Below are 16,172 nucleotides of genomic sequence, written 5' to 3' on the forward strand. Positions count from 1 at the left end.
AAACCTAGAACAGATAAAAACTTATTTTACAAAAAATACAAGAAAAGTTCATATAAACTAAAAAAACAATTCTTTAATACATCTAAATTTTTACATTCATTTAATATTACTTTTATTTATTTTTACTCTTTTTTTAAAAAAAAATACAAAATTTGAATCATTTTATCCTTATACCGAGTTAAAAGAGTGTCGTATTACCTTTATAAACTAAAACAACTGAACATCTATTAAATATCAATAATCTGTACAGAAAGATAAAGCAAACAAAAACTATATGATCTCAGTGAATTCAGTACCATGTATGGCATGAATTTTCTGCATAAGACAGTGTTTCATATAGAATTATAAAGTTGAGAATTTAACATAATCTTCCTAAACAGACATATGTATATTCTGAATCTGAGTGATGTACTGAGAGAAATCATGGTTGATGTGAAGGAGACAGAACCCTAACACGGTTTACTGGGAGAGCTAGAAGCTGATGAGCAACATCCTTGAACTCGAGAACTCCTCCTTCTTTGCATTTCGACAGCAACCGTGCAGCTTCTTCCTTTGTCATCTTTACCTTCACTCTGATCGTTTCTTTTCCTCTCGATTCATTATCACTGTACCTTCCTTTCTTCTCTTCTCCAAAAATGGAAGCTTCTGAATCTGCAAAACGGACACTTTTCTTCGCTTCCTTGGTCGACCCTGAAGAAGATTTCTTTTTCTTCATCAACTCATCTCTGTACACTGCTTCTGTCACTTTCAGTTCTTCTTCTACTTTTCTACTCAGACACGCCAACATGGCTTGCATCATGTTTGGGATGGTAGCAGAGTGAGATAGAAGGAGGTTGGGTACTGGGAGGACCATAAAACTCTGACTAATTTATAGGTACTTTCGTATAACAGTTGAAAAAAAAGTAATGAATTTCTTATATTCAGTAATTTATCATTCAACAATTAATATAATTATATATATAATAAGAAATACTTAAAAATGGAAGGTTTCAAGTATATAGAAAGTCTTTACAAGTTTTGTAAACAATCGCTTCTATAATAACAAATAATATCATAATTCCTCTATATTTTTTTGGGTGCGGATTATTTCTTTTATAATCTTTTAAAATCAAGGTTATTTCAATGTTGTTTTAAACAAATACTCAAATTAACATATTAATTCTTTTATTAATAGCTAGCCTTTGAAGAATAAGGGTGACGGTGAGTTGACTCATCTTGTTGGCCCGTGGTGCATTTAATTTGCCAAAAAGGATAGCTTCCCTTAAAATTTGTGGCTTAAGAGATATGAATATGGGTTTCAGAACTATTCGTATTTGTTTTACGTATTCTTGAATATTTACGTATTCTTGACTATTCGTATTTGTAAATATTCATTATTTACATAAATTAAAATTAAATATTTCATTTTTATTTTGTTAAGGTAAGTTTAATTAAAATTAATATAATTTTTATTTTATTAGGTTTAATTTAATTAAAATTAAATTTATGTTATATTATATTTTATATTTTGTTTTGTAATTTTATTTAAATTTTATTTTGAAAAATTATAAAATATACTTTTTACATGTAGGTATTCATAAATATTTATAAATTATAAAATACTCGTAGATAATTTTTTAACAAGTATATGATAAATAATAAAAAGGATAAATAATTTTTTTTGTTACAAATTATGTTAGGAATAGACACTACACCAGGCCTCGTTTTTGTTTTCGATTCCGAAATATAACCTTATACTCTTTTGGTAATAAACAATTAAATAATTGTGTGGATAATGAATTTTTGATTAACTAAATTAGTGAAGGTGATTAACGTATGAGAAAATCTTGAGTGAGACAATGGAAAGAGTATTACATAAACGAATGACTTGTTTTCTGAAATTTTTGTCGTCAATGCAAAGAGAGATATGTCAGTGATGTTTAATTTCACTCATTCAGCCATTCAGGGGTCGCATTATATGGTCCCTACATCCATCTTCTTTTCTACCTTCCTAAGTGGAAAAATAAATGAAAAACAATATCAGTGAAAAATGTAATAGACAAAAATATTGTTGTTCCTATCCTCAATAATTAGATTAAACAGCACAATCCAATAAAATATTTTAAGTTTTTTTTAAACACATTAAACCTACCTTTATTTAAATTATATTTACATATTATAATTAAATTTCAACAATTTAATATAATAATAATAATTTATTATTTTATTATTATTTATCGTATTATTACTATATGTTTTAGATAAATATTATTTCAATAAAATATAAATTCATAATTTATTTTATATATATATGGTTGAGTTAAGCTTAAAGTCCATTCTAAACATACTATCGGAGTTTGGTTAAAATCTATTCTAACGAGATTTGTTTGTTGGACATGTTATTCTATTATCGGGCCATTATCGAACTACACATTAGTATCCAGTCTTATGCTGATGATATATATACTTCAGCGTAAGGAGAATGCGTTAGAAGTCTTACATTAACTAGAGATAAAGTTAATTTATAATATATAAATAAACACAAACCTTATTTACAAGTCGATTTTGTGGAATTGAATTAGACTTAAAGTTCACTCCTTAACAATAAATATATATAGGGTTAAATATGTTTTTAGTCCCTGAACTATCAAGCGATTTTGGTTTTAGTCCCTGCTCAGAACTTTGATGGTTTTTAGTCCTTATTGTTTTGAAACTCTGAGTAATAGTCCTTAAAATTGGACGGTGTTAAGTTTCAGTGGAGGTGGCAAACGGCGTTGCCACGTGATCACTCATATGCTCTATTCTCTGTCTGCCACGTTGGATGTTTAAGTGTTTGGACTGAGATTAAGTTAGTTAACCACTTCGTAATCTTTTATAAATCAGATCTGAAGAAAGTGGGTTCTTCTGGTGGCTGTCCCTTAGCGATGGCCAAAACGTTGATATTCGTCTACATAGTTGTCGCGGCAGTGCTGCTCTTGTTCCTCTCTCATTCACCGAAGAAGTTCTCCGGCCACCGCCGCCGCCGCCTCAAGCTCCGCTCCAACTTCACCCTAGCACCGTCGCGCCACAACGCCGTGGCCTTCGACCCCTTGGTGGCGGAGCTGGAGCGGCACCGGGAGGACAAGGAGTGGGAGAAGGGAAAAACAGAATTTCGGTAGAACCTATTCAGAGAATTTCAAAACGTGTTTATACAATTGGATTTATTCTGTTCCGTAGTTGAAAACAATTACTGGAAAAATGGGATGAAGGGAAAAGCAGAATTGCATATTGAAAACGAAGGTGACGTATTTCTGTCACTTTTAAATTTATTATCCTCACTCAACGTCGTTACTTCTCTCTCTCTACCAAATCGTCAACACAAAAACCAATTCTACAACGTAACAAGTAAAAAATACATATATTTAAACCACCAGAATGTAATGATGTTTAGTTTAGGTAACAATTAATTGCTTAGTTAGGGCAGAATGAAGAACACAGTAATTAAGCTATCATTAGACGCTAACATGTTTTTTTCCATCCAAAGGTGATATGTCTCATTGTCATGGATCCCTTTTGCAGATACACCGATAACAATGATTCAACAACTCAACATTATTAGTTGTTGAATCTGGATCTATCATTAGACGCTAAATGCAATTATGCTTTTCCCTTCTCCCACTCCTTGTCCTCCCGGTGCCGCTCCAGCTCCGCCACCAAGGGGTCGAAGGCCACAGCGTGGTGGCGCGACGGTGCTAGGGTGAAGTTGGAGCAGAGCTTGAGGCGGCGGCGGTGGCCGGAGAACTTCTTCGGTGAATGAGAGAGGAACAAGAGCAGTACTGCCGCGACAACTATGTAGACGAATATCAACGTTTTGGCCATCGCTAAGGGACAGCCACCAGAAGAACCCACTTTCTTCAGATCTGATTTATAAAAGATTACGAAGTGGTTAACTAACTTAATCTCAGTCCAAACACTTAAACATCCAACGTGGCAGACAGAGAAAAGAGCATATCAGTGATCACGTGGCAACGCCGTTTGCCACCTCCACTGAAACTTAACACCGTCCAATTTTAAGGACTATTACTCAGAGTTTCAAAACAATAAGGACTAAAAACCATCAAAGTTCTGAGCAGGGACTAAAACCAAAATCGCTTGATAGTTCAGGGACTAAAAACATATTTAACCCATATATATATATATATATATATATATATATATATATATATATATATATTCACTATAAATATTGATATTTATTATTTAAAAAAAAATACTTAAGTGTAAAAAAAGAATTACATGAAAAAAATCTTTTTAGAAATAGAAACTCTGAAAATTATGGATGGAAATCCCAGTAGGATGAACTATGTTAGTTTGATTTTGTCAAACATATAAAAGAAAGGACAATATTTGAATAAGCAGAAGGATGGAAAAAGCGAGTGCAGTTTTGTCGTTTGCGTTGATGAGTTGTTGCGAGGTAAATTGAAGATGTTTGCCAGTTCAAGAGAGTGACATTTATCTGTCTCTTCTAATCCTCTTTTTCGCACAATGAACATGATGTTTAAGGTCCTTTTTTCCCTTCACTTACTTCTGCATTTGCTTAATTCATTATCGTCTCAGACTCGTTCAACTTTATCTATCTTTTTCAACTTACAACTTTAATCACATCACATTTTTGCTTACCATGTTGTAACGTATTTATTAATTAATTTTGATACGATTCACTTCTGAAAAAATAATCATTAATTTTAATAAAAAAATTCGTTTCCAAATTTTGAAAATTTATATTGAAAACCATTTATAAATTTAAACATAAGAAAGATGTACCCAAAAATAACAAAAATATTCATTTGTGGATAAAATTCGTAATATATAATTGACATCAATAAATATTTATTTGTTAATAAGATATTGTTTGTTTTGAGATAAGTCCTCGTAGATTTGTTTTTGGTATAACTCCAAAAAACATCTTATCAACGGAGGTATCTTATGTGTATATAAATTCATGTTCAAATCTTATTTTATATAAAATGAGATTTTGTTTGTATCCATCAATTTTAAATATATTTGAAATCTGAAAATTCTTAACGTATTAAAAGCTCATATTTGCATTGGTGTCTTAAAATCTGTTTTACTTGAAAAAGCATTATGCTTTCTAGCTTTCGTAATCTGTCTATGTTGATGAACCTTGAGAATGGAACAAGAAATGGGTTACATAGAAATTATGGAACGAGTTTGGATTAGATAAGACTTCAGACTGGGTCAACATTTATCATCCAACACAAAAGTCATTAAAAATCATATGATTATTATCGATAGTGTCATTTAAATAAATAAATAAAATATTTAATCGTACATTACTGTATGTTATTTAATTATATATTTTTATGTAAAAAAATATTCATCCCATGAGATTGATATCTAATGATTAAAATAGTGATATAAAAAATCCAAGTAAATTATAACTAAAGGTTTCACATCCAAAAACACTTATTCAATTTTATGTTCTGGAATTTATCATTGTTCTAAAAATATCCTTGCTGTGTATATATGCAAAAATGCTTTTTTAAATAACTATAATTTTTTTATGAATTAAAAATATGATAATTTACTTTAAAACTTTATCGATATTTTCATAGCTTTATTAAAAAAATATCAGTAAAAAAAAAGAGATAATTACTTCTAATCAGTATAAGAAAAATTGTGTTTGTTTAACTTTTATGAGATAATAATGTTATTTTAGTTTAATAATATATCTTGATTATTTACACAACTAACTTTAACTATCACCGATTGAGTATTAACTAATAAGCTATGACATAACATAACATATAAACATATAATATGAATATATAAAGTTTTTTAATAGGAATGATCTATAAAATAAAATCAAATTTGTCATTAAAAATTGAAAACAAAAATATAAAGAGTAAGTTTTTTTTTAATATATGTTCCCCACAGTTGACGTGTTTAACATTTTAATCTCCACAGTTGATAGTGAACTTGTTTCTAGCCTTAATTATCGTGTATTTATCAAATACTATTCTTCCACTTTTTAAGAGAATCTTAAAAACTCATTTTGACTTCAAATTCGTTACATGACTTTATTAATATATATATATATATATAACATTTATTTATTACTTAATAATTAATCACAATTAGTTAATATTTTTTTTATTGTAGTTAAAGATGTTTCAAGGGAAAAATATGTTTTGAATTTCTCAACTAAGACTCTAACTTTAATGTTATAAAAGAATAAGAGACAAAAATTACTTAAAGACACTAATTTTCATTTATATTTATATGATTTAAATTGTATTTTAAGTTTAAATTTTTTAAAATTGTATTTAGTTTTTAAAATTTGAGTTGTGAAATAAAAATGTTGGATTGATTCTTGATATTATTTAAATTTTATTTGAATGCTAGTTTTTGTGTTTGGTACTGATATTGATATGGTATTTAAACTTATTATTTACAAGTATTATTTTTGTCTCTATATATTTATTTGTTACAATATGCCATGGTCATATTAGAAAAGATTATACGGAAGAAAACTAAATAAATAAAATAATTGCATTTTTTTTAAAATAAAGCGAGCAACGAATTTATTTAATGTACCAACTTCCCGTCTATTTTTTTTTTTAATTTTATTAATAAATAAGTTCATAGAATTAAACCATTAAGTAATCAATCTGATGGACATAGTCTCATTCCATTTTGCCAGCACAAGTTCACTGTAGGCTTTTGCGTTCTGCACTTCATTATTACTAACTACACTCTCATATTAATAAAAAAAATGTTCACATCCCTAAAAAAACATGTTAAAAAGAACGTTCTAAAAACATTCTAAAAAATTTATTTAGCAAAGCTTGTTTTGAAACTCCCATTTCAAAGTTCTATATTAGAATTCCTATTTTAAAAATTATGTCATGGAAATTCTGTTTCAAAAATTCAGTTCCAAGAATCCCATTCTTAAAATTCTATTTTGAAAATTCTATTACGAAAATTATGTTCTAAAAATTTCAAAACAAATTATCCGACGTATAGTGATTTTGAAAATTATAACGATTCATAAAAAATCACGGGAGTTCAAAAGAAAAAACCTCATTAACATCAAGCTACTACTTAAAAGAAAAAAAATAAATTAAAAGGATATAATACAAATAATAACAATAAAAGAAAATAGAAAAAATCACAATGCTTATTATAACAATAGAAAAAAGCTAATTAAGCCCAAATTAATAGAGTAAAACTCGAAAACCTGGTGAAAATTGGAATCAAGAACACTGCAAGTTCTCTTTTTCGCCCCCACAAACAAACTCTGTTTTAGGTAGTCAGCAATGGGTGCAGGGCATGCTATGAAAAGAATTCCTCGCATCAAGTTTCCTCAGAGACATCCCAATCCTTCTGGTAATTCATTACACACATTCCCTTTTCTCTTCGCTATTCACTATCCAATTCGTATTCATTCAGATTTCATAATTACATAGCATAAACCCAATTGCGATCACTTGCCTGCAATTTCTCGTAGACGCCTCACACGATTTAAATTTCGCATTTGGGAAAATTTTCAGTTTTTCTTATCTGGGTAAATTCGAGATTAAGTAAAATGCGTGATTTTCTTGTTCGCAGGGTTTTGCCACTGTTATGTCATTTACGTTTTACAATTAGATTTAGTTTTATTCCTCCGCCTTTATATTGATTTATTGTGATGTATTTGCTTACCCATGTTGTTATTTGCTGGATTTGATTGGAAATTGATGCACGGATACAGTACATGTATTGGATTTTCCCACATGAATTATTGAGGCATCTTTGAAGCCATCCAAGAACGTTTATGTTCATGCCAATGATGCGTATTTCCAATGTATAGTACTGAATCATTCAAATACCAGAAACCACCATACTTAGTAACCTGCAATCACTAAATTGTTTATTATCTGAGCATAGGATTTGACACTGCTGGTTTAAACTTGGTTCTTCCTTTTCCTGCTGTTAAATCTTGTCAAAAGGCACTATTCTGGCAACCAAGTTTGGTTCATCAGAAACCTTAACTGATTATCATGTAATTTGGAGTTTTCTTTTACTGTTTTTTATTCATAAAAGTTAGATATTTATGAAGACTGTTATATCAATTGTTGTTCAGTTTCCGTGTTGTTGAGACAATAATTCAGTTGTACAATTTTCTAATAAATTTCCTTGCAGGTTCTGCATCTGAGACTCAAGCTTTGTCTTCAACAACTGATGGTAGTTTACCGTCCTTTACCAGTTCAAAAGCCTTCATCACACTTGGAGGGAAGGCCTCTCTTCAACCCAAGAGAACTCCCTTGTCCAATGAGGAGATTGAGGCAGTTTTGGTACGTAAAATTCCTTGCAAGGTCATTCATATCTTCATATTACCATTGTCACCTTTGAATGTAAACCAACTATTTGATCCAACACTGACATGAATTGCTATTGAAATATGCTACTAATTACACCTTTTACATGGCCTGTGGTTTCTTCTTTCTTTTCTGTCTTTTTTTTTTATAAATTTTTCCATACATTTTCTGAGACCATTCTAGCATTCTGCTTGAACATTTTTCTTAATTATTTGATCATTGATGTTCTTTTGTGATTATCGTGGAGCCATCTCTCTGGAATGATTTACTATTTGTTGATTTTTTATACTAATAGAAACATATTCTATTGTGTTTGTGCAGTTGGGTGGCTCTTTCTAATGGAGTGTGCTAAAGGGAAAGACGATATATATACTGGGAACTCATTTTTGTGGGTCTAAAATTCATTATTCAAAGCTGATGATTCTTTTTGTCGCCAAATGTTGGCATAAACAATACACGATTTTAATTGTGAATAATTGATACTCACGTAAAGGATTTAGATTGTACATTTTTTAATTTTCCCCCTTCCTGAAATTGATATTGACTGAAGAGAAAAGAAGTTTCAAGTTTTGGTCATGTAGTTAGTATTTTCATCTACGGCACGGTGCTGACTTGTCTAATTACCAACAACTATATTGCTTTCAATTTCTGAAGGCTCTGTCTCTAATAAAAAGTACTTCTAAATAATTATCTTATCCACTTGAATTCTTCAATTGGAAAGTTATAATTTAATTACTTGAAAACGGTACTTAGTTAGTTAATGAGTTTTGTTCAATATAGTGAAAATTGTGTATGGATTAATCTCTTTGTGTTGAATATACACGTAAGATTCTTTCTTTATAATAGAATGAATATGTACTATGTCCAAAATATGAATATAAAATAATAACTGTTAGATATATTATATCTTTTATCTTTTAATTAGTTTGTTATTATTTCTCATTTGTATTTTGGGCTTAGCCCATATTTCTTCTATTATAAATAGAGAACCCTATGTGTGTATTTTACACAAGGGAGATTAATTCAAATATAGTTTTTCACTATATTCAACATGGTATCAGAGCAGGTTCTCTGATCTCTTCTCGTGGCCTCTGCTATCTGCCGGCGGCCGGTCGCCATGGCCGCCGACAGCCCCTAAAATTTCAGTGGACAGCCCTTTCTCTTCTTCTGAAATCTGTGCCATAGTTAGTATCAGTGCAACCAGTCGCCTCTGCCATCGACCATCGCCAGCCACTGTCTGCCGCCAACCTCTGTCCGCGGCCGGCCACCGTCGCTGCCGCTTCCGTCGCCGTCGCCACCGCCGGTCACCGTCACAGTTTCGACGGGTAACCTGCGGATCTGGACCGTCTCTTCGAGCGACGGCCAACCACGCCGGTTTCGAGAGCCACTTCTCAGTCACGCACTGCCACGCAGCGCTTCTTTCTGGCCAGTCCGCCGCCGCAGCCGTCGCCGTTTGCTCCGGCGAAGTCAAGGGTTAGGTGCGCCTTGAGAAGCGCAACCCAACCCTAGTGGTCCCGTCCTCCGAAGCCTCCGCATCAGCTGTCACGCGCCGCTTCTTCTCGGCCAGTCTCGGCCGCGTGTTCTGCACGTGCCGCCTTCCCGGTGTCAGAGTTACACCGCGACACCTCCATAGCTCTTGCCGGACCTCCCTCTCTCTGTTCAGACCTTCCAGAGCAGCCATTGCTGCCATCTTCGTCTGTCTTCGTCTCCGCCGTTGATTGTCTAGGCACCGTTTTCCGCTGTACAGTCACTGTTTGTCGCTGTCCAGCCATTGTTTTGCCGCTGTCCAGCCATTGTTTTGCCGCTGTCCGCGCCGTCTGCCGCTGTCCCGCGCCGTCTGCCGCTGTCCCGCGCCGTCTGCCGCTGTCCAGGCACCGTATGCTTCCAACCACTGTAGGCCTCCATCACCTCGTCAGTTAGTGATGGCAGTCCCTGTAGTTTTGTCGCTTCCAGCCACTACAGGCCCCATCAGTCAGTGATGACAATTTAGTCCCTACAGTTTTATAGCAGTCAACCGCCGTTGCAGTCGCTACCGCCTCAGACAGCCGCAACTGCGTCAGTTCTTCTTGGGCTAGAGTTTAGCCCGATCTTCTTGTGATACATGGCTAAGTATCACCACTTGGGAGTTGTCCAGCAAAGAATTTTGGACCTCCAACATGTCTTTGGATCTTTGATGCCTTTGTTTCAGCATTGTAGCTTAATATTTTGTTTTGTTTTAGTGGTTCAGCAACTGTGATCTTTCACATTTCCACCTTCACACTAAGGGGAGTACATTTCCAAGACACTGCAAGTCACATAAATATGGGTGTAGTCCCTGCAGTTTTGTAGATTTCAGCTACTACTGTTGATCCCATCACCCATCCATCATTGATGAGGATTTAGTGTAGTTCCTGCAGTTTTGTAGCTCTTAGCTTTCAGCTACTACTGTTGATCCCGTCACTCATCCATCATTGATTGGGAATCAGTCCTTGCAGCTTGTCATTGTCCACCACTGCTCTCCTTCATCCACTTTTGAAGTTGAAGTTTCACAAGCTGTTGTTAGTCCATCTATGTTTGCCTCACACTCTTGAAGACAAATGATCTAGTTCAACACTGAGTTCATCTATTCCAAGCTTAGTTCATACAATTTGTATGCTCCAGTTTGAGGGGGAGTGTTAGATATATTATATCTTTTATCTTTTAATTAGTTTGTTATTATTTCTCATTTGTATTTTGGGCTTAGCCCATATTTCTTCTATTATAAATAGAGAACCCTATGTGTGTATTTTACACAAGGGAGATTAATTCAAATATAGTTTTTCACTATATTCAACAATAACAAACTAACTAAAGATAAAAGATAAATATAAAATAAAGATAAATATAAAATAAAGATAATATATATAACATTTATATATATATATATATATATATATATATATACACCAATTTGCATCTAATATAATTCATAAAGACTCATGTGTTTTTACACTCGAGTGATATCAAATTGTTAATGATTGTTTGAGGTTTTACAATGGTCGAGCTATGATTTTTTTGATTTAAAAATGATAATTAAAAATATAAAATTATTTAATCTTTAATCATATAAAAAATTAAAACACGTACATATTTTTAGCTTTTGAAATATTATCAAATTCATCTTTTGGTTTTTATAATTTTTTTCTTTACTTTATAGTTAGTTAACAGATTCTTAAATTATTATAGAATTATTTTCATCCTAAAAATATCTTATCACATTATTACAATCGAATGATGACGTGCCAGTTTATAATAACTGTTGTAGAAATATAAAATATATATACACGCCTTGTTTTTTTATTTTTTGGTTACAAATTAAATCTTTTCTTTTTCTGTTTCTGGATTTTCTTTAATATTTTGGAGATAAGAATGGTACTTAAATCAAATTTAAATAAAACCTTATCTTATGATTTTAAAGATTAAAAAGCAAATTATCAAAAACATCATCCTTAAACGCCGTAAAGCAGGTACTCGCAGGAGCTAATGGCATTCGAACAAAGGAGTGTGATGTCGTGTCTTGTGCAACAAGTTAACATCCAATAGACAGAAGCGTGATTGGGTGAAAACAGCTAAAATTCTCAAACCACTGTACACAAGTAACCCACCACAACACAACAACCCGTCCTTGTTGTTGGTTTTTGGGTGAAATGCGTTTTGCTGTTACCCTCCTCGTTTCTTCTTCCTCCCACCCAAGGTACTACCAGCTATCGTCTCTTTTCTACTATATTCTTAAATTTAATTCCGCTAATTAATTTTTTTAAAACAATAATATTCAAACTTATGTGCTACTTGTTTACTTTAATTAGGATTCAGAGTTTCACCCTCTTTTCCCAACCTAAAATAACTTATTTATTCGTAACACACGAGTTTATCTTCGATCCTTGCTGCTTGAGAATATGGTTTGAATCAGCAAACATGACATGAACCAGTTTGATCATTGTGCCTGTCAGGTGCTTTCGATTCGCACATGCTTTCGATTCATTCATTTATTTATTTTCGAGATTTCTATTTTAGTTGAGCACCGTAATCCATATATTTTAGTTTGGGGAAATCGGTATTTTGCTTTTAAGAGAGAAAATTGCTTGCACACTGCTATTAATTGTTAACTTTATGAAACAACTTTCATCGTCATTTTAAACAGTTTACCGACTAGTTGCTGGGACTGCTAATTTTAGCGGGTCCTTTGTTCTGCTAGTCTTCTCAGCTTGTGTTAGTGAATGATTCTTGGAGGTGAAAATGTCTTGAAGTTTTAGCAATTTTTTTTCCGTTTAATTTATGTGTTTATTTATGTTCGGAACCGTCCTTGTATTATTCTAGTTGTTGGCCGGTGTGTTATGCTCTCACATGGTTTAAGAAAAAGGAATCGAGGCTTTAAATTCAGCAAAACGGGCTTTTAATATTTGTCTTGGTAATGAAAAGTGGTGCAAATGGGTATGTCAGCAGAGATTTAATTTATATCTGATTTGGCGTTGTTCGTGTATCAGGATAATTCACATTTTACAGCTATCGTAACTGTCTTCCACTTTTCCTCTGATATGGATTTATCTCCACTTCTTGCAGGTCTCTTTAATGAATGATGTTCCTTGCGAAGCAAAGGTCATCCCTAATCATTATCGATTTCCTACATCTGGTGTAGAATCTCTTGAGAATGGAGCGCCTTCTATAACAAAACCTGGAACTGCTAAATCTTTTAGGTTCATCCTGGTGGAAAAGGGGAAAGCAACCAATAATCAGAAATTCGTTAGGAGTGTTTGATTGCATTTCAATTCAACCACTCGACATAGCTTACTTTAGGTCTCACTGACATCTGTTGACTTGAAGAACATTAAGGATAGTTTCCATGTTCAAATTGTTTACTCTTCCGAGGCTGTTATGGAGCTCCGGTAATGGTGCTCAGGAAAAGGTTTGCATTGAGGATCTTTTGTAAAGAGCGCCTTTTGTCTTTGGTGAATGTTTTGTTACATCTTACCTAGATAGGTTTGTTTTGTAGGTAGTGCTAACAGCTGCTGAAGTAGAGTCACTTCGATCAGAACTTGCTGACATAGAAGAGAGGGAAGCTCAATTGAAAGCTCGGTAAGTTTTCTGTAGCTTTGGACAGCTGCAATATTTTCTTTCATACAATGTAATATGAGTTCTCATGTAGCACTTTGCTTAGTGTCACCTTTCTTCTCGTGTTTTGATTGGATAACCAATGACGTTGAATATAACAAAACTAGGAATTCAGATGCTAGCCATAGATTTACAGTCTATACGTGTGTGAATATTTGCGTTCTAAGAATAGATGAAGTATAATTCATTTTTTTTTTCATTTTTCCCATGTCACTACTCCTTCGTACTTATTCTTCCAACTGTAACAGAGGGATCTTGGTGTTGAAATTAGTAATTTACTACACTGAACGACTGCAGAAATTCAGTGTTCTTACATGCTTTAAGAGACATAAATGTGCTTTCTATGTCAGTAATTTTGTTTATCTTTTTGTTTCTCACAGGTTGGAAAATATTGATGAAACCTTGCGGTCAGCTCATCTATCTGGCTATTTGTACATTCGAAAAGTACTTACTGAACAGCCTCCTTTGGTTTACTTTACATCAGTTTCTGCATCTATTTAATATTTTGCCAAGAGGCTTCGTATTAATTTGCTTATAGTTTTTTCTCTATAGAGATGGGCAGCACTTCCAGGAGAACCTCCACCTATAGATGACACTGATATAGATGATTGGCTTCCTCGCTTTGTTGTTCTTTATGGTGCATGTCTATACTTATATTTGTTGTGTACAGGTAATGTGGTTATTTATTTTTCTTTTTTCCCTGTTCCTTTCTTTTTCTCCTTTTGCTACCAGCTCCTGAATTTTATGCAAAGTTGTAGTTCTTGCTGTAACATCTTTACCTGATATGTTTATTCCTTATATATTTTTTTCTTGTTAGTTTGCAGTCTTCATATTTATTTTGCTTTCTAATTTTTATATTCCTTTCTGCAATGAATCCTTGTTCTTTTTAACTTCACTCACAATTTTTTTTTTATTTCTTTACCACATAATATATTTTACTGAAATTGTATACTCTAGATGTTTGTGGTGGTCTTCATTGCAAATGTTTGATGCTAATTCTGTAAAGTATATTCAATGACAATATGTCCTTGATATGAGTTGCATTAAAACTTCGCTAAACATGCTGTGTTTAAACTGTCTTGAGACTTTTAACTCAGGTAAACTTTTACATTGAGACATATTTATATTTGTTTTACTGATGAGTGACGTAATCTTCATAGTTAAATGCATGATATTCTTACCTGAACAAGCTGACTTATCGGACTGACCTTTGTTCTGGAGATAAATTACATTTTTACCTTTTCCATTTATGGTGAATGAGATATAAAAGTATTGGAAACCTCCTGATTTCCCGACTAACGTGTTTCCTTTTGTATGATTTATTTTTTATATAATCCTGGCTATTATGGAACACGTCCTGCTCACCATTGGTTTTTTAATTTTCCAATTCTTGTTTCTGTAGTAAGCTAAGCAAGAATGTATTTTCTCTGTATTCTCTTAAAGTGCATTGTAATTTTAACTCAATAAGATTTAAGGTGGGATGTGCCTTCAGTTGCTCATTTGAAAAACTAACTCAGTTTTAGATTATAATTTTTTTCTTGATAGATTGTTAGAAGAATTTATTGTGTCCATTACCTTGAGATTTTGGGTTAATAGTAATGTGATAGTCTCTTAAATGGGTTGATTAATAGCTTATTGGTGCCAAAATTCAGGGTGTATCCTCCCTCGCAAGAATCCAACATATATTTTCCAATATGTATGACAAGACTAAATGTGGAGAATTGTTTGGCTTTATCAAATTTATTTATGATCTAGATTTAGATTATTGGCTTCATTTACAACTATTGATGAAGGGAGTACATGGCAGATCTAAGTCCTCACGACTCAACACTTCTATCCGATATTGTTGAAATTGACCAACTACCGAGTTTTAAGCGTGAAGATGATGAGACACGACACGCCTTTTATATCTTAACTCGTCATGGTTTACGATATGAATGCTCAAGCAGTTCTAAAATACAGGTGTGTATAAGTTAAGATAATTTGTTACTCCTAACCATTCTAATTACATTTCATTGTCTGAGCAACTACCAAATAGTTACATCCTTATTTTATCAATTGTCCTAAGTAGATTATTATTTCACTCTATGATTCCTCTTTCAGGTGGACTCGTGGTTATCAGCTTTAAACTTTGACTGCGAAATGGAATCTGATACATCAAAGCCCAAATAGTTCAATACAGTTGTAACATATTTTGCACCTTGTTTGGTGAATTCAAGATGACTTGAAAGCTAACGAGTAAATATGACACCAGTGCCGTTTAAATTTTTGTTTTTTTTGGTACATACCATGTAGATAACAGTAATTGAATAAAGACTGATTATTTTGTTACTCTCAGCTCATTCCAATTCTAGGATGACCCATTCGTTATAAAATGTTTACGCTTTGCTGTTTAGGATCTTCCAAGTCTATATAATTTAGAAATGATATTGGTTGGTTTCGATGACATGTATATTGGTTGGTTTCGATCACAGGTCATATACGCTCAGTTTGTTAAGATAATAAAAATAAGCTAAAGTAAAATCCAGATTAATTTTTTTCTATATAACTGTAAATAATTGTGTTATCCATCATCATTGTAAAATAATTTACTTGATCAATAAATTAAAACTTACTTTAATGATTTTTAAAGTTATTACAAAAACTGATAATGTTATAATATAATAGTTTATGATTGAATAATAATATTATTTTGGATATAGGTGG

At 32.6% G+C, this 16,172-nt stretch overlaps 3 protein-coding genes across 3 annotated transcripts; 2 read left to right on the top strand and 1 right to left on the bottom strand.

Moving 5' to 3' along the window:
• Window positions 1–208: 208 nt before the first annotated feature.
• LOC148191874 (uncharacterized) lies at window positions 209–868 on the bottom strand. Its single transcript, XM_088100956.1, has one exon. The coding sequence runs from the start codon at window positions 851–853 to the stop codon at window positions 422–424; it is 432 nt and encodes a 143-aa protein (XP_087957082.1). The 5' UTR covers window positions 854–868; the 3' UTR covers window positions 209–421.
• A 6,342-nt stretch (window positions 869–7,210) lies between these two features.
• LOC148191875 (uncharacterized) lies at window positions 7,211–8,915 on the top strand. Its single transcript, XM_088101024.1, has 3 exons — window positions 7,211–7,368; window positions 8,164–8,315; window positions 8,661–8,915. The coding sequence occupies exons 1-3, from the start codon at window positions 7,299–7,301 to the stop codon at window positions 8,676–8,678; spliced, it is 240 nt and encodes a 79-aa protein (XP_087957150.1). The 5' UTR covers window positions 7,211–7,298; the 3' UTR covers window positions 8,679–8,915.
• Window positions 8,916–11,834: 2,919 nt separating this feature from the next.
• On the top strand, window positions 11,835–15,803 carry LOC148191876 (uncharacterized). Its single transcript, XM_088100393.1, has 7 exons — window positions 11,835–12,051; window positions 12,918–13,260; window positions 13,348–13,430; window positions 13,847–13,910; window positions 14,019–14,136; window positions 15,274–15,428; window positions 15,570–15,803. The coding sequence occupies exons 2-7, from the start codon at window positions 13,198–13,200 to the stop codon at window positions 15,636–15,638; spliced, it is 552 nt and encodes a 183-aa protein (XP_087956519.1). The 5' UTR covers window positions 11,835–12,051; window positions 12,918–13,197; the 3' UTR covers window positions 15,639–15,803.
• Window positions 15,804–16,172: the final 369 nt, after the last annotated feature.

Source organism: Vigna umbellata, chromosome 10 (genome assembly GCF_029865625.1).
Source record: "Vigna umbellata cultivar VRB3 chromosome 10, Vumbellata_1.0, whole genome shotgun sequence".
Taxonomy (NCBI): domain Eukaryota; kingdom Viridiplantae; phylum Streptophyta; class Magnoliopsida; order Fabales; family Fabaceae; genus Vigna; species Vigna umbellata.

Coding starts and splice junctions, on each gene's coding strand:
- LOC148191874 (XM_088100956.1), bottom strand. CDS start 853: ATGGTCCTCCCAGTACCCAACCTCCTTCTATCTCACTCTGCTACCATC.
- LOC148191875 (XM_088101024.1), top strand. CDS start 7,299: ATGGGTGCAGGGCATGCTATGAAAAGAATTCCTCGCATCAAGTTTCCT. Junction 7,369..8,163: donor GAGACATCCCAATCCTTCTG/GTAATTCATTAC, acceptor ATTTCCTTGCAG/GTTCTGCATCTGAGACTCAA.
- LOC148191876 (XM_088100393.1), top strand. CDS start 13,198: ATGTTCAAATTGTTTACTCTTCCGAGGCTGTTATGGAGCTCCGGTAAT. Junction 13,261..13,347: donor GTAATGGTGCTCAGGAAAAG/GTTTGCATTGAG, acceptor TTTGTTTTGTAG/GTAGTGCTAACAGCTGCTGA. Junction 14,137..15,273: donor CTTATATTTGTTGTGTACAG/GTAATGTGGTTA, acceptor AGTACATGGCAG/ATCTAAGTCCTCACGACTCA.